Below are 24073 nucleotides of genomic sequence, written 5' to 3'. Positions count from 1 at the left end.
CTTTATTTTCTTCAAACAATGAGGATGGAACAATGTTTATGGCTGGATTGTCTACTAGGCAATGAGGAACTGTAGTCCTGCCTGTGGCTATTCATGGGCTAGGACAGGGTGTTAATACAACAGATGACACATTGCTGGTGCTCTTGCATCAGGGACTATGATGAAATAAAATCCGAACTGTAGTGAGAAGATGTTAGAAATAGTCCAGGTATGTGGAAAACAGATCATATTTTTTCCAGAGAAATTAATTAAAATTAACACCTTTGAGTGCTTTCCCACTAGGTGAATAGTGTTAGCCAGGCTGAGAAGGCAGGGGAAGGCATTCAGAGAGGGGAGATATGGGAAAAGGGAAGACAACTGTCCCATCTGTCTCCCTAGGTAAAACTCTGAGGGCTCTTTATTATTATTTACTTTTTGAGTTGTATGGGAGGAGGACATGTGCCTGTATGACATGGAACACCTGTGGAGGTCAGAGGACAACTTTTGGGATCTCTGCAAGAGTAACACACACTCTTAACAATCCCTTCAGCTCTACTTATTCATAACCAGAAAATCCAAACTTACAAGGGTACCTTCAAGATCATCATTTGTAATCTGCCTTCCACTTACCTTTTTCAGCAAGGAATTGTATTCTCTGGCAACAGAACCACAGTTCCTGAGCTGTGAACTCTGGGTCATTACTGCCTCCACCTTAACAGTCTCTTTGCTCCTTTTTTATGCCAAGAAATTTCCTACTAATGGTTCAGTTCTAACTCAGGCATCATCCGCTGGACATAGTCATGCTCTTCCCAGGCCTCCTGCTTTCCTTCAATAGAATGGGTTGCCTTCACACACGAATGGACTTCTTTTTCCCTGTGGTTTGTGGGATGCTACACAGTTTTATTTCCTGCCATTTAAAGGAGATGTGCCAACATAGTTTACTTCTACTTCATCCTGATTTGGATTTATAAAGATTCTTAGCTCTTTATTTTTTTTAATTGATTTTTATTGAGCTCTATATTTTTCTCTGCTTCCCTTTCTTCCAGCCCTCTCCCAAGGTTCCCCATGCTCCCAATTCACTCAGGAGATCTTGTCTTTTTCTACTACCCATGTAGATTAGATCTCTGTATGTTATCTTAGCACTTTTGTCAGACTTAGAAAATCCCTACTCTTTTTCTCTTTAGGGTTGATTTTGATCTATTTGCTACCTCTTTACTTTACAGGCCCGATTTTCCTGTCTTGTATATTGTTCTGCCTTTGCCTCCTCCTTTTTCTCTTCCTTGGTATGTTTTAATATAAAAATCCTTCTCTCATCTTGTTTTAATATACTGTTGATTCAGTGGCTGGAAAATTTCACTTCTAAAATTCTGTAGTTTCTGATACATAGGCAAATCCTTCTTGCTTTCTTTGCCTTTTAACGATGTATTGGGCATGTTTGTTTTCTTATCTGTTGTGGGCACTTCTGTTTCCTATGGTCGATTCTGTGTCACAGGCTTGTTTTGTTCTCTCTAGACACTGGTTTGTCTTTTTGTGTACTGGTTTATTTCATTGAGTTTTGTGAACTATATGCGAAAAACTATGTCAAGTGATAAAAGGCATTGTATAACTCTGATCCTGATAGAAAAGAAGCATGTGGTGAGCCTGGTACCTGTTCCAGTTTTCTGTGTAGAAGGACAGCGTGGTAGAAAGAGAAGCCCAAACAGTGTGAAATGGTCTGGCAAACTGGAGAAAGACATCAGAGTGGGGATCAACTAAAGGCTGGGGCATGTAGATTTGGAGTTCAAGAAATGAGGGCCCATATAGAAAAAGAGTTCCAGAGATAAGGGTTGAGTCTGCTTACATTTTAAACCAAATAGTAACCATGTATACAGAGATGACTAACAGAAACCAACCACAGAGGGGCAATGAGCTGAGAAGAGAGCCAGAAGAGTGCTGGCGGCATAAGCATTTAACTAGCTGGAAGGGCCTAGAGGACACATGAGATCACTCAGGTGACACCCAGAAGTGTAGTTTTGTGCTGAAAGTGCCTATGTTGGTTTCTTTGTGGCATCACCTTTGTGTGCTGAAGTAGAGAGAAAGCTAACCAGCCTTTTCCTTTTAGTTCCTTTCCTATATGTTTGGAAAGACCACACATGGAAAACGTAATACATCCCATGAGAATCCAGAGCTGGCTCAGGTGATAAGAATCCAAGCCTCAAGCTAAGGCTTCACCATGTGGAATGAATGAATGGCTGTACTCTGTGTATGGACAGTCTATGAGCAGAAGATGTCTCTAGTAAAGATGACCACACATTATTTTACACTCCTCCCATTGGGTGGTGGGATATACCTCCTTCTCTAACCACTGATATCAGCTCTCAGGTGAACAGGAATGGTCAGGCCTTATTCTGTCTGTCTTGGGGACCTTGGATTCACAATCCCCAATAAATGACTTTTCACAGTATCTGCCTTTGACCATTTCTGGGCAGACCAACAAATATGGCAGGCAAGCAGGACAACAGTGATGAATCAGTTTTTCCTTATGAACAATTTTCTTGGACCCTTTTCACTTTAGTTTTGGGAGAAGAAAAACATCTACCATTCTCTGTTTCCTAGCAAGAGGACATGAGTAGGATTGAAATAAATGAATATAACTTCTGTGAAGTTACTGCTGCCCTCCCCAGTGTGTGTGTGTGTGTGTGTTCAGATATGTGTAGATGCACATGTAGGTTTGGATCGATGTGTTTGTGTAGGTTATGAAGTCAGAGGTAACCGTTGGGTGGTATTCTTTGCTCAAGTACTATTTATTCCCTTGCTATCTTCTGAGATATGGTGTGCAATACTAATTTTAAAAACTAATAAAAAAGTGACCATGAATTTGTTGCCAGTCTGGGAGAGGTATATGAGAGTGTTTGGAGAAAGGAACGGGAAGGGAGAAATAATGGTATTAAACTACAATCTCAAAAATGAACAAAATTAAAATAAAATAAAAAGCAAAAAGGACTATACAAAATACAATGTTTCATCCTTCCTGTGAAACCTATAATAAATATGGTTTTTTGTGATTCTAATATAATTATGTTATTTCCCCTGTCCTTTTGTTCCTTCAACCCCTTTCATTTATCCCTTCATCCAGTTTCCACTAAAATTCATGGCCTCTTTTTCTTTTTATTATGTATGTGTGTGTGTGAATGTGTGCGTGTGTGTATGTTTGTGTGAGTGTGTATATAATATTAAATATATAAATACAACTTGTTATATATATATACACATATATGCATATATACAGGCATACATACATATATGTTTTTAGGGCTTACCACTAGGTATTTGATGGTTAATAGTGTTCTTCCTGGGCTGTTTCTCTGGATCTCAGCAATCCTTAGTTGTCTGTAGTTCTTTGTCTAGGATTGATGCCTTTTAAACGTCCCCCATCCATATTAGCATGTCTGTTGATGTCATATCAGTTCAGCTTATGGTTATGCAGCCTTGTTGGTGAGACTTGACGGGTGTAGCTTCTGATATTTCTAGGGGACACAACCTCCCAACAAACTCTCTGCTCTTCTGGGTCTTAATATTTTCTCCTCTCTTTCACAATGATCCCTGAGCCCCAAGTACTGGAGTTGTGCTATATACAAGTCTGTTGAGACTGGGCTCCACAACTCTGCATTTTGATCAGTTATGGTTTTCTTTTATGGTCTCCATCTGTGGCAAAGAGAATGAACTTCAATGAGAGGGGAGAACGCTCCTTATCTTTGAGTGTGACTATAAATATTTAGCGTGTAGTTAGGGATTATGCTCGTTAAGTAGAATAGCAGTTGTAGGTTCTCCTACAAGATCCAGGATCTCACTAACCCTGGGTAGTAGACTAGTTTCCAGTAACAGTCATGATTTCCCTCTTGTTGAATGAGCCTAAGTCCAATTGGAGAGTTGTTGATTACCATCAAGATATATGTGCCACAATGTAAGGTATACATGCCACCTCTAAGCCCTTAGAGGTATCGTGTCATGCTGGTTGCTGTTGGGGGTCAATAGATGTCATACCTTGTAGAACAATTGGTTGATTCTCTACTTTGGAAGCTTGTGTGCCACCTCTGGTAATCATGAAAGGTAGTCCTCAGCGGGAAAGTCTAACATTTTTAAGAAACTATTTCCCATGAAATCAGACTTCATCCAAAATAATTATTGATGTGTAAAATACACTTAATAATTTCTCCCTTGAGATATTAGGTGATCTAAAAGATTCCAGTATTATCATTAGAGCCAGGAAAACCACCCCCACACTGAGGTATTTTCATGATCTCTCGAGGCAACTGATCATAGAACATAAACAAATATTATGATCTTGCTGCACTCACTTCCAAAATCTTTCCCAAACTGCTGCACCACTCATGCAGACAGTGGCACCCAGGGGCAATGAGTTTGAAGGGGAAATCAAAGGCACACAGGGCTTTCCCTGTCCTCAGAGAATGACATCATTTCTTGGCATGCCTGCCAAAACCAACTCTCTGTTGGGTGGACTGTGAAGCGTGACTTTTTTTTTTTAAGCCGAGGAAAGGCTGTCTGAAAAATGGCATTTTAATTTTTTTCAAATGAGTGGGAGGCCAGCTGGCTCTAGATCTCAGTTTAGACAGAGGAAAAAATTGACTGAGCTATGATTTCTTTTCCTCTTAACTAGGAGATTCACAAGAGGATTTTCTCCTTACATCTGAAACCTGCTACAGGGCAAATGGCATGCACTAAGCACCCAAAGATGCCTTCCAAGCTGACTGTGCTGCTGGCTCATTAGCTGGGTGATCTCAAGTGCTGTACTTAACCTCCTGGAACAGAGTTTCTCTGATGGTGAGGTCACTGAGTGTTGGGAAGGATTAGAGATAGTCTAATATCGCCCGCCCCATCCTCTGCTCTGAATTCTGCACCCCATCTGCAGGACAGTTCATTTCCTTCCATGCTCAAGATTGAACTTGTCAGTTTCTTGTGCTCCAGAGAATGAACCCAACACAAGCTTCCAGATATGAAGAATACAGTCTCTTAGTTTCTCAAGTGCTTTTTTGTCACCCTTGATTGTCTTTCCTTTAGAAACACATGCATGCTTCACGTCTCTTTCCTAAAGGAAAGAAAAGAAATCCAGAATCCAGTCTCTGTTCCCAGCCTTTACCCTCACCTCTAAGCCCACAGTCCTGTGCATTGTCTCCACCATTTCCTGTGTCCTTGGTTTTTCTTTTCGTTCTGTGAAAGACCTTACAGAAAAGTCTTATTTATAGTTTCCATCATTCCCGTCTTTCAGTGCCTTCTCTCATTGACCTTGAATTTCTTTGCAATATAAGATAAAGAGTTTGGAGTGAGAGGTATGGCCCCATGAACCCTGGCTATCTCTTTCTCTCTCACTCTCTTCTCCTCCATCCCTTCCCCTCCTTATTTCTTCCTCTCCAGATACAAGGCCTCCTGGTCTAAGTAATTTAGTTCATTCTCAGTACAGGGCCTTTGTATCTATTTTCCCCTCAGTGTTCTTAGAGCCCTCTTCCCTAGGAAGTTGCTTTGACCCTGATAGCACTGAAGTCTATGCTTATACTTTTCCTAACCACAGAAGTAACATTGCTCCTCTCACTTTTTCTCTTTTATTCTCCCTTTACACCATGCACAACATATGGTTGCTTTGTTTATTCATCTGCTTGCCTATTTTTTACATTAGATACAAATCCCATAAGAAGAGATTCTTGTCATTTTTGCTGATTGCTGTATCATTAGCTGGAAAGCCATCAAGTGTTCAGTATTGGCTTGAAATTATAAAAGTCATACAGTAGATACTTAATGTTTGCTATCATTATTATCAATTTACAGGATTAACTTACTTAACTAAATGTGTCATTGAAACAGTGCTGCTGAGACCCACTGTAGTTGGACTTTCCTTTAGTCTGTCAGCTCACAAATAATGACACAGAAACTTATTAATTATGAAAGCTTGGTCATCATCTTAGGCTTGCCCCACTAACTCTTATAACTTAAATTAATCCATATTTTTATTACTCTATGTTCTACCTCATGGCGTTTACCTCTCTCTCATTCTGTGTGTCCAACATATTCCATGTCGCAGGCAGTGTCCCCAGAGTCCTCTCTGTCCCCAGAAGCCCTGAAAAACTCTGTCTGTTTAGCTATTGGCCTTTCATTTCTTTATTAAACCAATCAGAAGGAGCCTTGGCAGAGACACACTCTTGTACAGTATAAACAGATATTCCGCAGCAATCCATTTTCTATTTTTTCTGTGAGTTGTCATTTTAATAGAACACATTTAAAGTCATATTTTAACAACTTTTCCCTAAAAAGAAAGGCAAACTAAAGCAACAATTCCTAGCTTAGTTAACACTGCTGGCTCATGGACTAGCCTTCATCTGGTCTAATTAAAACGTCAGGCATAATTACATGCCTGTTTCAGAAAGGGCTTCTCAGGAGCTCTGAGCAGACCTGAGGATGAAGACGGCATCATAAGTCAGATGAGCCCTCCTCATCTAGGCTTCTGAGAAGTATTGTTCTCCTCTTTGCTGTGTAGGAAAGACCTGGATATATTCCTATTTGTTCTGTGATAACCAACTTCTGTGTTACCTGTCTTACATGTGGCCTGTGCACTGAAATCTTGGCTCCCGTGACTACCTACTGGATGATTTCTAGGTCAGTGGTTGTGTCTTTTCTTCCAAGTTTGTTTATCTGTAAAATAAGAAGCTCAGCAGTGCGTGGAATTGTTAGAAGGGGTTATCAAGTGCTGCAAACTCAATCCAATCATCTTTCCCTTCCAGGGCCCAGCCTCTGTAATTTCAGGTCCTGGCACATGGGGCTACAAAAAGATCATCATAGCTGCGTGGAATGGAAAGTAATCACTATATCTCCATAAATACTATTTCTCTGGAGAAGGGACATATGTGAATTAATTGTGCCCTGACTCTAGGGTGGGTGCATCAGTTGAAGTTGGAAGGGTAATGGCCTGCAGGGCACATATTGAATCTAATCTGTCCATCCCCTGCATATGCAGACTGACAAGAAGGTCTGCCACACATCCAACCCAGAGAGTCAGGTGTGTGGCATGGTGGATGACTTTGCTGTTAAGACTCATCCCATAGCTGCCCAAGCAACACCTCAAGTGGAAATAAGGGGGCCTGGAGACTATACTGTGTGAGCTGGGGGAAATAAGACTAAGTAGCTATACTTAACATGTTAACAAGATACCTTGTCTCATTCCCTGTTAAAATATACCTCAAGAGGGCCTGCTAGTTATTCGAGGTCAAATTAACTCAAGAGTATGGAAAAGCTCTTTCAATTTTGCTCCCACCTTGTTTACTTTTACATATACCAGCTATGTTATAGGTGTAATTTTTGCATATGGTTAGAGTTAGATTTAATTTTCTCAGTACAGACATACGCTTGACTCAGTGCGATTTCACCACATAAATACACTCATACAGGCATATTCTTCTGTTTCTTTCTAGTTCTTTGTTAAAGAATGTGTGCCTTAGTGGGGTTATTTCTATAGACAGAAGTTTCTGTCCCACCCAGTCTCACAGCCATTCAGTCCCAAACAAAGACACAGAGGCTTACATTAGTTATAAACTCTCTGCACTATTGCTCAGGCTTATTACTAACTAACTCTTATGATTTAAATTCATCCATATAGTTTGATACCTTTTCTCAGTGAGGCATTCTCATCTTGCTTCCTCTATGTCTGGCTGTTTAATTCTTTATATACATCTTATTCTCCATCTTCACTTTAAATGAGCAATAATAACTACCACCACCACCATCATCTCTACTTTCATTGCTATGATCACCACCATCTTTACAGTTATACTAATAATTTTTCTTTTGCTATGACGAAACATCCTGACCAAAAGGAACTTATGAAAGAGTTTATTTTGGCTTACAATTCCAGAGGGATAGATGCCTAACATGGCAGAGAGACCTGGTAGCAAGCAGTAAGCGATTTGGCCAGATCAGTACAGTAACAGATCACATTTCAGCTACAAGGATGAAGCAGAAAGAGCAAACCTGAAGTAGAATATTAGGAGTTAAAGACCTGGCTTTCTCCTGTGCCAGTAACACATAGCACTCTCTAGCTGATCTTTAACTGTGTTCAGGCCTGCAATATTGATCAAGTTTCAGGGGCAAACAAATATAAAACAAAAACAACAAATAGAAAGAGAGAGAGGGAAGGGGAGAGGGAGGGAGAAACAGAGAGGGACAAAGAGAGAAAGAGTGAGGGAGAGAAAGAAGGAAGGATGAAAAGAAGAAGAAAGGAAGGAAGGAGGGAGGGAGGGAAGGAAGGAAGGAAGGAAGGAAGGAAAGGAAAGGAAGGAAGGAAGGAAGGAAGGAAGGAAGGAAGGAAGGAAGGAAGGAAGAAGAGAAGGAAAAGAAAGCAAGTGCTTTGAACCAGGACCTTGGAGAGCTCCTCAGTCAGAGGGGAATGGGAGTCTTCCCCTAAGACCATGGAGGAGGAAAGCCAGCTTTCCCAGATCCTGGATGGGAAATGAGTGTCGGTAACTGACCACCAGAGATAAATTGTGTGTCTGCAGCACTCGTCACCATATCTGCACAGGCTTTCCCACTATGATAACATGAACGTGTTTAGGAAGCTTGAAGTCAGCCCCATCCAGTCCTGAGAAATGTGATGGCATCCAACTGGCAGTAAGAACTGCCAGCTCACCCCAAGTCATTCCCTCTGGTTGCTAGGCAAACAACAGAGGAAGCCAAAAAGCACAGAGACTGCTCTCACCAGGTGTATCGACAAAAGTGGCCAAATAGAAGGTAGTCTGCATAGCATCCACACTATGAGCTGCTCATAGACCCAGGACCCCCACTTCTGGCTCGGTTGATATCTTTAGAGGTTTGAACACAAGACATTTGGGAGGGTTTGAGACATGGTTTCTCTGTGTAACAAACTTAGCTGTCCTGGAAATAGCTCTGCAGACAAGACTGGGCATATTTTTTTAATAAAATAAAAAGAAATAGCATTGTCTGCTTGCTTATTTCTTTCCTTTGTTCTTTTTTTTTGTGGAGACAGTTCAAGTTCAACTGAGTAGTTGAAATATTAATATGTGTTTAATATTCAATTTCTCTGATTTGCTTTGTCCTGTCTTGTTTGAGGTGTTGTTTTACCTTTACCTTAGTTTTGGTTTTCATTTATTTGGTTTGGCTAGGAGATTAGATTTCACATTGAATATGCTCTTTTTGCAGGAGTTAGGCTGTCTGGAGCTTGAAATCTCTCAGACTTAACTTCCTGAGTGCCAAGATTATAGATGTGTGCTCTCACACTCTGGTATTAATACTTATTTTTTATTCTCTTATTCTCTTTGTATACTCTATCTTCAGTTAAATGACTTTTTCTGTCTTCCTTCTTAATATTTACTCTCTTCCACCTAGCTATCTATAGGGTTTTTTTTTTTTTTTGCTAATTTGGTGGTTTCCCCTCTTATTTTACCTTTAGCTTGATTGAAGTAATATCTTTCCTTCTGCATTGGTATTTCTTCTTTATATAGTGTTTACTGACCTCCTCCTCTCCCTCTTCTATTTTTACTAATATTTTCTTTTTCTAGTCCTATCTAAACCAACTAGTATCTTCTCTCTAGAAGTATTGCAGTTGTTACTTTATTGCCCTAAACACAATGGAGTTATGTTGACTTTTGCAATTTGCTATTAATGAATTTTTGTGGTGGGTTTGTCTGCGGTTGCTTCTGCAGTGACTTTTATTTGTCAATGGCATTGCATCATGCAGACACTTGGCACATGTATGATTATCTGTCTTTGAATTACACGTCCACTCCAGTTGTGAGAAACTAATTCTGCCATAACCCAGCATTAACTGAGCCTTTTGATCATACTTTAACTTAAAGAATGAGAGAAATCAGAAGTTAAAACTGAGCTCCAGAGGTTTATGCCCAGTGTAAAAATGAGGTGATGTGACTCGCATATTTGTCACAGGACATGGAGAAAACAAATTGGTACTGACAAAGAAGCTTTATCACTGCTGTCCAGCTTTCATGGCACTATGTAAGTTTCAAGATAGTATCTATGTAAGCTATGGGGGGGGGTTCATCAACAGACTTACCCAACTGTGAACCTTGTGAAATGAAATGATTATGTAGCAAAATATGCTTGTGGGTATAACAATGGCATGAATGTTCCGGGGGTAACCAACCTCTTCCTGATTGTATTAAAAGCCTGCTCCACAGTAGGAAACACATGCATGGTACGAGAAATATGATAATAAAGCCATTTCTTGGGAGCTCACAGTCAGCAGATGTCAACCTACTACATTTAAGTATTTCTGCTAAATAGAAACAGCATCAAGCCACCCTCAAATGTTCTATCTGTCTTCTTACAGATTGGTATTGCTCTTATACGTTGTCGGAGATGTTTCAGTGTGTAGTGGAAAATGATTAATACAGAAACTTTGCAACTGACCCAAGTATAGAAAACAAGTGACAGTAGAGTGCTCAGGCACCAAGGGAACCTCTAGGTCATCCCTACCTCCAGGTTCAGGGACCATCATGGAACAGAGGTTGCAAAGTATAGTGTATAGGAGCTAGAGACAATGGAGAACCAGAGCAAAATGGTATTTCCTGGACATTATAGGACCACTGTACTCAGGAATTAATAAGAGCCTTTGTTGCTTGCACAAGGTCAAACCAGTCAACATTCTAGCAGGAGGCAGGAAGGTGTTCATGAACCTCCATTGCTAAATAAGGAGGAATGGGGAGCTAATGGCTTAAAAGGGAAAGAAAGTCTGTTTTCTGTAAGGTCAAGCATGCTCCAGTGGATAACTCTACAGGACACGAAGATTGTGAGAGAAGAAGGTGGTGTAGATCTCGCAAGAATTAGAGGAACAAGTTGGGGTGAATTAAACCAAACTACTATGACATCCTAAATGAATTAATAAAATATTTTTAAAGAATAAGTGAGATATAATCAACAGGAAGTAGTTTACAGTTATGAAGGTAAGGTCTACATCAAAATCAGAAAGATAATAAGTCAGTATCTAATAATACCTCTCACATATTAGACAAAGAAGAACAAGACAATTAAAAATGGACAAGAAGAAATAAAGAATAAAAGTCAGAGTTGAAAGAATGAGGTGGAAACTGGAAATAATACAATGGATTAATGAATCAATGTGTTGGCTCTTGAAAAGAACAAGCAAAACAGTCTTTTTGTTGTTTTAGCCAAAACAACCAAATAAAAGACAGAGGAGACACAAATTAATAAACTAGTCATGAAAATATTGTACAGATACAAGGAGAATCCAGAAGTTCATTAGGTAATACTTGCAAACTTGGTACTTGAAAAGTTAGAAAGTTTATAAGAAAATAAGAGTTCTAGATGCATAGAACCCAACAAAATTGAAGCAAGAAAAAATCACACAACTAAATAGATCAATAATGAATAACACACTGAGAATGTAATAAAAAACTCCCAAGATGGATTCAATATACTGTTGAATTCTGTGACCTTTAAAGAAAAACTGACATAATGTTTCTCAAATTATTTTGTAGAATAGAAGAGGATAAATATTTAAAATCTCATTCTAAAAAATCAGGATTACCCTAGTACAAAACCCAAGTGAGGGCACATGCAAAAAAATTACAAGCCAATTTCCTTAATCAACATGAATGTAAAAATTTTCAATGAAATACTTGATAACTGTATTCAGTTATCAATGAATTCAGAAATCATATATCATGACCAAATTGGATTCTCTCCAGAAATGCAATGATGTAACATATACAAATCAATAGATACAAAATATCATATAAAGAGGGTCAAGAATGAAAATTGAACAATCATCTCAACACTTACAGAAAAAGCCTTTACCCAAACCCAATGTCCTTTCATAATGAAAGTCATGCAACACTAAGAACAGAAGATCATACTTCAACATAGGTTGGCTACATACAACAGATCCATGAGCACACAACAAGTGTGGTAAAACTGAAAGCAAATCCTCTAAAACCAGGATTGAGACAAGGTTGTTAATGGCCACTATCTTGTTCAATATAGTGTTTGATATCTTAGTGAGATCTATGAGGCAAAAGGAAGAAAGAAGAGTGATACAAATAGGAAATGAAGAAGTCAAATCATCTCCATTTGAAAATTAACATTTAAAAGACCATAAAGATTCTCCCAGAGTAGTTGCATATGAATAATAGTTTTAGCAAGGAGTGGAATACAAAATCAGTATACAAAAATAAGTAGCTTGAGCTGGAGAGATGGTTTGGTGATAAAGTTACTTATCACTGAGCTTTGAATTAATTGGACCCACTGACTCTGGCCTGACAGTGAAGGAACCAGTATAGGATCAAACTAGGGCCTCTGGATGTGGGTGACAATTGCATGGCTGGGCCAGACTGTGGGACCATTGGCAATGAAACCAGAACTTATCCCTACTGCTTGTTCTGACTTTTTGGAACCCATTCTCTTTGGATGAATACCTTGCTCAGCCTAGGTATAGTGGGGAGGGCCTTGGTCCTGGCTCAAAGCAGTGTTCTAGACTTTAGTGACTTCTCATGAGAAGCCTTACCCTGTCTAAGGAGTGGATGGGGGATGAGGTAGAGGGAGGGAGTGGGGACTGGAATTGGTATATAAAAAGAGAAAATATAGTCTTTTCAGTAAAAAATAAATAAATTTTAAAAATTAAATCAGAAAAAATATCAATGTGGATTTTATCATAAGGATCTACATAGACAGAAAGAGCTTACTTACACGATGTTTGGGCCTCTGTTATGCACACTGTGATATATATATATATATATATATATACACATACATATATATACGTATATATATCCCAGATTATCTGCAGATATATCTGTAGAATTAATATCATGAAAATGGTTCAGAAGGAAAAGCAATATACCAATTTTATAAAATCCTCATCCAAATTCCAATGAAATTATAAAACTAGAAAAGCAATCCTAAAATTCATATGGTAACATAAATGACATCAAATAGACACGTAATCCTGAGCAACAGGGTGATGCAGTAGCCACCAAGTATCTGCCTTTAAACTACAAGACAGCATGCTGTTGCTAACAGAAACAGACATAGAGACCAACAGGACAGTGAATTTCCATTTCACACATGTCCTGATGGCTATCATCAAGAAAACAAACAGAAGTGCTGGTGAGGATCCAGAAAGTAGGAACACTTACATCTGTTAGAAATGTAAATTATTGCAGCTACTGTGGAAATCAGTATGGAAGTTCTTCAAGCAATTAAAAATAGAAGTTCCATCTGATCTAGATGTGCCACTTCTGGGTATATAGTGCCCACCCCCAAATAATCTATGTCAAGGAATTATAGAGATACTGATAGAACCTTTATTGCCACCCTGATCACAGTAGCCAGGACTTGAGCTCAGCCCCAGTGCCTATCAACAGGGCAGATAAAGGGAATATGTTGTATATATGTGATGGAGTTTCATTCAGCCACAGAGAGGAAATTATGTCATTTGAAGGAAAATGGGTAGTACTGGAGCACATCATGTTAAGGGAAACAAGCTGGTTCCATACAGTGGGACAATGGTCTTCTACCCTGTAAAGATATGTCACTTGCATTGCTTTAATAAAATGCTGATAGCCAGGCAGGAAGTATAGGTGGGGAGACCAGAACAGGAGAATTCTGGGAAGAGGAAAGGCTCAGTCTATAGTTGTTATCCAGACACAGAGGAAACAAGATGAGAATGCCTTGCTGATAAAAGGTACCAAGCCATTGGGATAACACAGACAAGAATTATGGTTTAATGTAGGATGTAAGAGTTAATAAGAAGCCTGAGCCCATAGGCCAACCAGTTCATACTTAATGTAGACCTCTGTGTATTTCTTTGTGACTGAATGGCAGCAGGACCTGACTGAACAGAAACCTCTGTTAACAGTCCTAGGAAGCAGCAATAAGTGTTTTGTCTCATGTGTAGAATCTGGAAAAAGAACAAGGTCTTGAAACTGAAGATAGACTACTAGAAGTATGGAAGTTGAAAGAAAAAGAAGAGGGGGGACAGGAACCAGAAAGAAACAGAAGGGGTTAAATTGAGGTACATTATGCTTGTATGGAAATGAAACCCTCTACTTTGTAGGAACAATATGCATCCGTTCAAATTTTTAAGTAGAGATTCTAAAACAGCAAAAAGAACAAACAAAAACATGAGCCAGAGACAGCAAAATTCTTGACTAGATGAAGCAGACTTGGTGACCAAGGGCACTGAGCTCTGAGAACCAGAACCGTAGGTTCTCTGAGAGGGGGGAAAATGAGGTGGGCAGAGAGATTGGAAGGACACTGGGAGCCAGAGAGGGCTTGGCCTCCTCTGGCCCTGAGATTGCACTGCTGTTTCTGCTGAATGACTGGCTGTTCTTGGCTAAAGTCAGCAGTGGAGGGGGTGTTAACCACATTCAGGCAAGGCTTCAGAAGGTAATTTCACGCCCCGCCTCAGTGCTGATGAGGCACTATTAATTTGGGGACACTTTAACACCACTTCACTGTGACAGCTTAGCAAGCCAGTTAATTAATAGGGCAAAAGAATAAAGAATTTATTTTAAGATACATCATAACAAAAATCAGTCTTTGCAATATTTTTATAAAATGAGGCAGTTAGGGTCTGTGTATGTCCATGATGAGGCTATGATTGCACTGACATATATTCATAGAATTTTGGATTTTCTTTATAAGCCAGTATTATAGAATGCATATTTTAAAAAATATACATAATGAGAAGTACATGGGTCTAAAGTAAGTTCGATCTTAGCTTGAATTCAGACTTTTTTTTCTCCCACTAAAATTATGTTAAATGTCATTAAAGGAACCATCTTCCATCCATTAATCAGAAAAAGTGTCTACATTTTGGTTTATCCTGGGAATATGAAATGGGAACATATGTAGCATTGTACTGGCCCTAATACAGTATAGTTTATAAATGAGGGTCAAGCATGAAACTGTTCTCAACTGGCAAAAGTTTTCTTGGAGTGCATTCTATGAATGTGTAATTAATTGTTCATAAAGTTCTCATTATATACAAGGAATTGGATGATCTAGAGTTAAAGAGTGCATGTGCTTGATCTAGGTTAAGGGCACTTGCATCCACAGGACTATCTCACAGGCTTGACAGAATGGTACACGTAAAACTACTGGATCCCCTGTGTTATCTACAAGTCATGGCCGTGTATGGCAGTCTTCAACATGATATTAATGGTATGTACAAAATATACCACCCAGTGCATGGTGAACACCCGTCCTTACTTTGTTCCTTTCTGAGTTTTCTTCTGCCTGAAATGCTGGCATGACACTTGAAGGTTCAGCCACAGTTTTGTTACCATGAGGATGATAGTTGTAAGCCTGCAGTGATGGGGTGGGAAAATGGAAAAAGTCAGTGATGTAGAATCACCAAAGTGGTCCTGAACTGCTATGTTAGACATATTATTTAGGGTTTGCAACCCTTTGTTGCACATGTGGAGGCTGGAAGTGGACATTAGATGGAAACAGGACATTTCATGGAACCTGGATAACATCATTTGGCTAGACTGGCCTCTGGACCCCCATCTCTGCCTTCCCAACACCAGGAGCATGTAGCTGGGTCTGTTTTGTTTTTGTTTTTTTTTTTTTTTCCTTTTCTTATGTGAGTCCTGGGGATCCCAATCCAGGCACTCATGCTTGCATAACAAGCATTTTACTGACTGGGCCTTCTCACCAACCTTATTGGTGTAATTTTGGAGTTTCAGATTATAGTAGATGAAGCAACAGACTTTAGTTGCCTAGCGTATAGGGCACAGATTAAGAAAGGGTGATAAACTATAAACTGGCATGGCGACACAATGGGTAAAAAAGCTGAGGGTCAGAATGTGGTGATGGAATGTTCCCACTGCACGGTTAACTGTGAAAATTGTCAAAGTTCGTTCATGAAGCAATTGGCAAGTGATCTGAGTAGGAAGCAGAGAAGAGCAAAACCTCAGGGATGCAGCTCTACATAAGCCAGAAGGTGAATGTCAGAACAGGAAAAAATGTACCTTGCTTGCAGTACTTCCACCTACTTCATTGAGTCATGTAACTGCCAAGGGTTCAACTTCCTTCTCTGTAAAATGGGGTAGAAATCGACCTGGTGAGGGAACTTCATTACTCTGGTCCACATAAAGTCATCTTCTGAAGCTGGACCTCTGACTGTGATAAGATGGCAGCCACACACACGAATAAGGCACTGTAGCCTTTTGCTATGGCTCTTAGCTTGTTTCTCTCTCACGCCTGTGTGAAATAGACAAGATGTGCTTGTCTAAGCAGGGGAGAGAAAGTGATTCCATGGTCCTAGCAGAGAAATTAGTGACTGGATGAGTTCATAATCGGCAATGCTGTGGGAGCAAGGCGGCAGAGTTCTCTCCGATTTTAACTCAACTCAGTTCCTTGTGAATGCATGCTATCATCCCGGCTTGGGGGAGACTGACAGCCTTAATTTGTGAATGAGCTTTTGAGTTGGGCAGGTTGTCAGGTAGAGCAAAGATTCCATCCCTCACCTGCATGGGAGTCCAAAGTTGTCCTGTATCTAAATCTTGGCCCTTGAGAAATAAGTAGACATTACAAAACTTCAAGAGGGATCCTGAGAGGCAAGTGAACCATGGACAACTACTTTTTCCTTTATCTAAATGGCTCATGAGTGTAGGGGCTGGCACGCTACTCAGGAGATACTCTGAAAGAATGTCCAATAGAAAATTACATTGTTGAATAAAGGGGCAGGAAATTAGGAAAACCTGTTTTAAAGGATTTCTCAGATTTTCTAAGCAGAGTATTAGAGACAAGATCCCTGATCTTGAGTGATTCTCATTTGCTCTGACCTATGGTCTAAGCTTTACAGGAGTTGACCACAATTTTTAAACTCACTTGGTATCATCGTCATTGCCTCATGAAGCTGCTGTGTGGTTTATTTCATCTGTGTGTGTGTGGACGCATGGTTCAATGATTTTTTTTCCCTATCACTCTGTTTCCGCTTCCATTCCACTCCCCCAGTTGTCTGAGTTACATTATTTTCTCTCCTTCAGATTCTTTGTCTTCCATTTATTCTGGTACATGTATGTGCTTTAAAAGCTGATAGGTGGTTGTGTGGTTAAGAGAACTTGCTGCTCTTCCACGATACTCATGGTTGTTTCCCAGCACTCACATAAGGAAGCTTCCCAAACGCCCATAACATCGAATCCAGTAGATTCAGCACTCTCTTCTGGACTCCACAGTCACTGTACACACACACACACACACATTATTCTGTTGAAATAAGAGCGGCGGGGCTGCGTCCCCAACACCCCGGCCGCTTGGCTAGCTCATGCCCGAAATAACAACACACAAACTGTGTTCATTTAAGAACTGCTTGGCCCATGAACTCTAACCCTTACAGGCTAATTCTCGCACCTGGACTAGCCCATTTCTAATGATGTGTGTAAGCACCCCAAGGTGCGCTTACCGGGAAGAGTCTAGCCTCCGTCCATCCTGGTGTCTCTGCTCCAGAGAGCAGAGCTGTTGGGTCTGTCTGGAAGCAGAGCAGAGTCTGACCTCACTTCCTCTTCTGCCCAGCATCCTATTCTGTTTATTCCACCCACCTATGTTCTAAGCTATGAGGCCAAGCAGTTGGTTTATTATAATTAACCAATTACCTTCCTCCATCACACACACACACCACTTTTTTTTGAAAATTAAATTTCCAGAGGCAAGTGGTCTGAAAATTTTATAAATACTTTTATTGTATGCCCTTCAGTTTTTGCCCCATCTCTTACTTTTCATTTAAAACCTCGTAAAGATCTAGGCCTGCTTTTGTGCACAGCTCTAGCTTGCGATGTTTAATCTTACAGAGAACACCATTTGAGCTACACATCATCCTAAGCATCCATTTCCCTTAGCACCAGGCATAGATCCCTCTCTGCTTTTCTATTGCAAACATTAGTGCTCTCCTACTGCTTTTTTTTACAGAAAGAAAACATCCTCCGAAGGTTAGTGGTGGCATACATTATCTTCTAGACACATTCTGTACTCAGTGCCCAAGGTTTTACTGTCTTCATCTCCTTGACAGGTTCCCAAGTTGCAGACTCCCAGCATGAAACCAGGTGTTTGCTATATACCATCTTGTCTGCAGAAACTGTTTAGGAACCCCGGGCCATAATATAGTACTGAGAATATTTGTTAATTCTCCTGAAATTCTGGGTTCCAACTACCAAATGCAAGCAGGCTTTTCTTTGGACAGAGGTCTCAAGGCTCCTTCTGGTCACTCATTTGGATCTTAAGAGTAGCTCTGGAGAGAAAAGAAGATGCTGTGGAAAGGGACCAATTTTAGAACTGTTTCAGGAACAGATTTCAAACTTCTATAACAGTGCTGTCTTAGCGTATAGCCGGGAGACTACTCCCAACACTGCTTTAACAGTTTAAGGCTTTTAGGGGAAACTGACTGACTCCTAATAAAAACAGGATCTTTTTTTTCCATTTGTTACTTGTGGGTTTTTTTTTTTATTTTTTATTGATTTTTACTGAGCTCTACATTTTCTCCGCTCCCCTCCCTTCCTCTCACCTTCCCTTCAACCCTACTCCAAGGTCCCCCATGCTCCCAATTTACAAGGAGATCTTGTCTTTTTCTACTTCCCATGTAGATTACATCTATGTATGTCTCTCTTAGTGTCCTCATTGATGTCTAAGTTCTCTGGGACTGTGGTTTGTAGGCTGGTTTTCTTTGCTTTATGTTTAAAAACCACCTATGAATGAATACATGCGATAATTGTCTTTCTGTGTCTGGGTTACCTCATTCAACCTTCCACAAGACCCAGTAACACCACTTTGGGGTATATATCCAAAGAATGCTCAATTGTGCCACAAGGACATGTGCTCAACTATGTTCATAGCAGCATTGTTGGTCATAGCCAGAACATGGAAACAACCCTCAACCAAAGAATGTATAAGGATAATGTGGTACATTCACACAATGGAGTACTACACAGCAGAAAAAATGACATCTTGAATTTTACAGAAAAATGGGTGGTGCTAGAAGACATTATTTTGAGTGAGGTAACCCAGACACAGAAAAAAAAGGATCTTTTAACAAAGTAAAAAACTGTTATCATATGAGACTTAGGGTTGAGAAAAATGGTGGGTTTTATTATTAAGCACAGAATGGTTGTAAGGTAGCCACCTGATGAATATACAAAGTTCTTCCTTTGATGGTGGAAATGAACAGATGGTCAACATGATTATCTGTAGCCCTGGGTATTCTGGAGGGAGTTGATAGGTGGCCATAGTCAGTGGTTTCTGCTCTGACAGCAGGATGGACAACTGTAACAGGATGGTCGTACATCCTGTCAGGATTTGTTTCTTTCTGTAAAGGATTCCATTTGGTCACAATTATTCTAACAGTGGCTTTTGTCAAGTAAATGGTCCTTGTGACCTTTGTTCAGATTTTTTCTCTACCCCTCTACCTCTGGGACCACCACTGTGTCCCCCCCTGGTCCATGGAGGTCCTGCAGTGCCCTTGTCCTAACCCTGAGGTGAGTTTACATTGCAGGTGTGCCCCTATTACCCTCCAGTTCTGTCATGGTGTTCATGTAGGTCAGGAACACTCAATGACTCTCTGGGTGTTCAAGGTGGCAGGATTCTTAGAGGTGGGGTTAGATGAGGATATAAAATTGGCTTCTTCGGAGTTGTCCTCAAGGTGATGTTCAAAGAGAATGTTTATAGGGAGGGTGTGTAGAAAGGCAGAATCATGGCAACCAGACTTTAGAGGATTAAAGTAGACAGGGCAAATGGGTTGGGAGAAAGACAGAGATGGCCTTTCTGGGGGAGGATTGAAAGATCTGAGTTGCCACCCAAATGTTGAACATAGGAAATAATGGTGAGGTTTTTAATCTGGATAATTAAAATATGAATAGCTAAAACAAAAGTCAGAAGGTGAAATGAAAAGCCATAAAGCAAAGGAAGATGAGACTCTGAGTATTAAGTCAGAGATGTGACTTCTAAAGGGACTTGATTTAGGGTCACCCTACAGCTGAGAAACATCAGAGGTAAGGTTATCTAGCTGGAAGCAGAAACCATGAAAACAGGGTCCTTGTGCTTCTGGAAAAGATGAGAAGCATGGGGTAGCCTGGGAAACTGCCCTCTGGTGACTGGTTATGCAAAACCCTCAGTAGATAGACAAGAGGAAGAAATACAGGTATGGGGAAGAGAACCTGTCCTGGCATCTACTAGGCTTCCTTAAATCTAATGGGAACTTTTTACATGTGTTCTGGTTGAAGAGACACTGTGGTGGGGAAGGCCAAGAAGTCTCTGCTACAATGGAACACCAGGCCAAAGGAGAAATAATCGTCAAGGGGGAGACACCCAAAAGAAAAGCTCATTTTAGCTTAGGCCTGCTAGAATGGCAGATGCACTCGCCTGGCATGCGACAGTTGCAGATGGGGGAGCACTTGTCCATCAAAACGTGTCATGAAGGCTCTGAGAAACTGTGAACAGTGACAGGCATACATGGCATGTCACAGCCCCAGCTGTCAAACAGAGGGCAGTCTTTCATTCTGTGAAGTGAGGACTGGAATCTGAACGTCAGTCTGCTGTCTGGAGCCTCACACCCTGTCCAAGTGCCACTACTGGCGACTTCATCTTGACCTTTGTTGACCAGGCACATGGAGAGGGCCAAATTACATGTCCCACAATGGCTCCTGAGAGGACAATAAAGGGTGTGTCGTGCTAGAGGCAATAAACAATTAGTGATGGGTTATGAGAATTAGCAGCCTGCTCAGGCAGCTAGGAAAGAGCCCAGGAAGCAAGACAGGAGGTAAGTGTGTAAGTAGGAATTGGGGTTCTGGCACACAGGGTGTGACTTTCTTCTCCTGGAAATAAGGAGGACTGAAGGTCTTCTGTCCCTGGCAGTGTCAATGGATGTGAAATTCAAGTTGCAGGGAATGAAGTGTGCTGATGCAATGAAGTCATGATAGTCTGTGGATGTGTTATGTTCCCCGTCATTCTGGATTAGCGGGAATGATACAACAGGGAATTGGTCATTTGATAATTCAATGCCAGTACCAGTAGGTGATGTAAGACTGTGTGAATGATGTCATGATCCGAGGCAAAGCTTATGTTCCAAGTACCCATATAATATAAGATGCTGTTTCTCCCATCGTCAAGATGCATACATCTGGCGCCAAGAGGTCAAAATGGAGAGATTCCCTTCATTATCATACCAAACATGTCGTTTTTCTCCACGTTTCTACAACTCTGAGAGATACACTGACTTAGAAGGCTGGTTTCAAAGAAAATGAGGCATCCTTCTGTGAGTACAATTCTGTCTTCCCACTAGCTGCTGAAACAATCTTGCCATTTGGCATCCCTGTGTCAGTGAATCAGCATGCAATGACGAAGCTGATAGACTGGCTGACCATGATCCTAGAAGGATCAAAGGACAATGGATGTTGGGAGGCTGGAAGATTCTAGTTAAATGAGGCATATTCCCAGGAATTCTCTATGGAAACAGTACATGGCTCACCAAATCTCTGTCTCTGTCTCTGTCTTTCTCTCTCTCTCTCTCTCTCTCTCTCTCTCTCTCTCTCTCTCTCTCTCTCTCACACACACACACACACACACACACACACACACTCACAATACACATACATACAGTCATGCATACACACACATAAACAGGTGTGTGTGTGTGAGTGATAATAGTGCAGGAATGTGAAAATGAAGATTGTATATCTCCCCTGGAACTAGTACCAGATGAAAAGTTTGCTAAGAAAAAGATCGAGTAATAGGCAGTGGGAGATGGAAACCATAAACGCCAGTTATGAGCATGTGATGATCTATGAAAATAAGAAAAGCACTCCTCCAGTTATGACCTTAAGTTGTTGCATCTCAGGTATTTGATTCTAGAGATAAGAAAATTAACAAATATAGTAGCCTCTTCAATGCCACTCAGATCTCCTAGTGCCTCTTTCATGAATCCTGAAGCTCCCTTTTTTACTCCCCCTCTCTCTGACAAGAGATCTTTCCTTGGTTGCCCAGACTCTTCTCATTCATCAGGTGACACAGAGAAAGCTTCTCTAGCATTCCCTTCCAAAGGCAGTGCTCCTAATGACCTAAAGACCTCCCGTGGAGGTCCATTTCACAAATGCCCTACCGTTTCCGTTATACAACCACCTCAAGGACCAAGTTCTTAGCACACGAACTAAGAAAACACATTTTAACGCCATTCAAACCACTGCATTGCAGAGTTCCTCACGAGGATTTCTCAGTGAGCATTTGATGTGGGAGTGATTTCTTATTAATAAAAAAACTGCCTAGGCCCACTCCAGATAGGCCAACCCTTAGGTAGGCGGAGTAAACAGAATAGGATGCTGGGAGAAAGAAGCTTAGTCGAGGAGTCGCCATGATTCTCCCGCTCCAGACAGACGCAGGTTAAGATCCTCCCTGGTAAGCCAGCTCGTGGGCTACACAAAATATTAGAAATGGGTTAGAACAATATGTAAGAGCTAGCCAATAAGAAGCTGGAACTAGCCGGGCCAAGCAGTGTTGGAAAGAATACAGTTTCCGTGTAATTATTTCGGGCATAAGCTAGCCATGCGGGCGGCCAGGTGCTGGGGACGCAGCCCTGCCGCTCCTACTCCAACAAGCATTCAGTAGATAAGCATTTGAGGAAGCCTTGGCTAATACTGCTTCATCAAGATCAGAGGGGTTCATGGTCACTTTCCTCGCATGCATGTGGAATACTGGATTAGTAGGGTTTTTTCCAATAAAGGAGAGATGGTAAACATATCAAAAAGTGGAGAAGGCATTTGAGTAGGAAGAGTAGTTGAGGAAGAAGATGGGGAAAGGAGAGAAGGAAAGGAGCAAGAAAGGAAATAGTGGAGAGTTACTGTCCAGGGTGAGTTCACATAGCTGGCCTTGAGACCAACATATGGAGCAAGTACTACTGTTTGCCTAGGAGAGACGAAGCCACTGCACTCGGAAGAATGTGAGGACCGGTTGAAAGTCTTCCTGCAGTGACTCAGCAGGAATCCAAACATAGAGTGTGTAATGTCAAATTCATGTTCTTGCCATGACATCATGCCACTAGAGAAAGCAGACACACGAGAAGGAAAATGGAAACACTGTTTAAAACCATGTCAAAGCATTCCAGATGGATCTGAGATTATAGTTTTAACATCCGAGTTTGACTCATTTTCTCAAGTCCTTTTTCATATGAACCAATCTATTGCGTAAGCAAGCAACAAATGATTTATTCTTAATATTGAATGTGATAGTTCTATTACATGACTGCATATTTTCAACAGCCAACCTTAATTATAGATGAGTGATAAGTTATAGCATATTTAAGGTATGCAATTTAATTTTAAACTCACTTAAGAATATTACTATGCAAAGTAGGAGTTATAACATCAGATAAAACTATAATGAACTATGTTGACCCCATGAATGACACACATCCATTGTCGACACCAAGCAACATGGGTTGATCAGGTCACAATCAATGACAACACAGCCTCATGTTTCAAATTAGTGGAGGCACTTCTGGGTTATCATCAAAGTCGGGATCTTCCATACTGGGTACAACTTGGGCTTGAGAGTCTATTCTTTTGGGTTTATGTTTTTTCTCTTGTACGATTGTAGTCACATCAGGGCAGGAATGCTTGCTGGGATCGACTTCTAATCTTTCTATCTGCTTTTTTCTACAACAGAAAAAGGCATGGGGATTATTATTATTATTATTATTATTACAGTCTTTAAAATTAAGTTTTAAAGAAAGTAAACTCATTTACTCACTCAGTGAATACTTAGCAAAGGCCAAATACATGGCATGGCATAGATCAGTGGTTCTCAACCTTCCTAATGCTATGACTTTAATGGAGCTCCTCACATTGTGGTGACCTCCAAACATAAAATTATTCTTGTTGCTACTTCATAACTGTTATTTTGCTACTGTTGTGAATTATAATGTAAATACACGCTATGCAGGATATTTGGCAAGTGACCCCTGTGAAAGAGTTGTTAAACTTCCAAAGGATCAAAACCCATATGTTGAGAAGTGCTGCCATAGAGGGTAAAAAAAAAAGCCTGTCCCTGGCTTTAATAATTAGGGAGATTTCTA

The 24073-nt window shown here is 40.5% G+C and overlaps 1 protein-coding gene across 2 annotated transcripts in view; it reads right to left on the bottom strand.

Annotated features, from left to right (window-relative positions):
* Dnaaf11 (dynein axonemal assembly factor 11) overlaps window positions 1-24073 on the bottom strand; it is a 159737-nt gene that overhangs the window by 39432 nt on the left and 96232 nt on the right. The window contains exon 12 of one of the 2 annotated variants that reach the window (XM_050144865.1): window positions 22678-23654. The exons of the other annotated variant lie outside the window; for it this stretch is intronic. Within the exon in view, the coding sequence (XP_050000822.1) occupies window positions 23477-23654 (178 nt within the window). The 3' untranslated portion in view covers window positions 22678-23476. Of the gene's footprint in view, window positions 1-22677; window positions 23655-24073 lie in introns of those variants that run through there. 2 annotated transcript variants of the gene reach the window in all.

This window comes from Alexandromys fortis, unplaced genomic scaffold (genome assembly GCF_014885135.2).
Source record: "Alexandromys fortis isolate MF-2015 unplaced genomic scaffold, M_Fortis_MF-2015_v1.1 scaffold_2_1_26212458, whole genome shotgun sequence".
NCBI lineage: Eukaryota > Metazoa > Chordata > Mammalia > Rodentia > Cricetidae > Alexandromys > Alexandromys fortis.
This window is presented reverse-complemented; position numbering and strand designations above follow the sequence as displayed.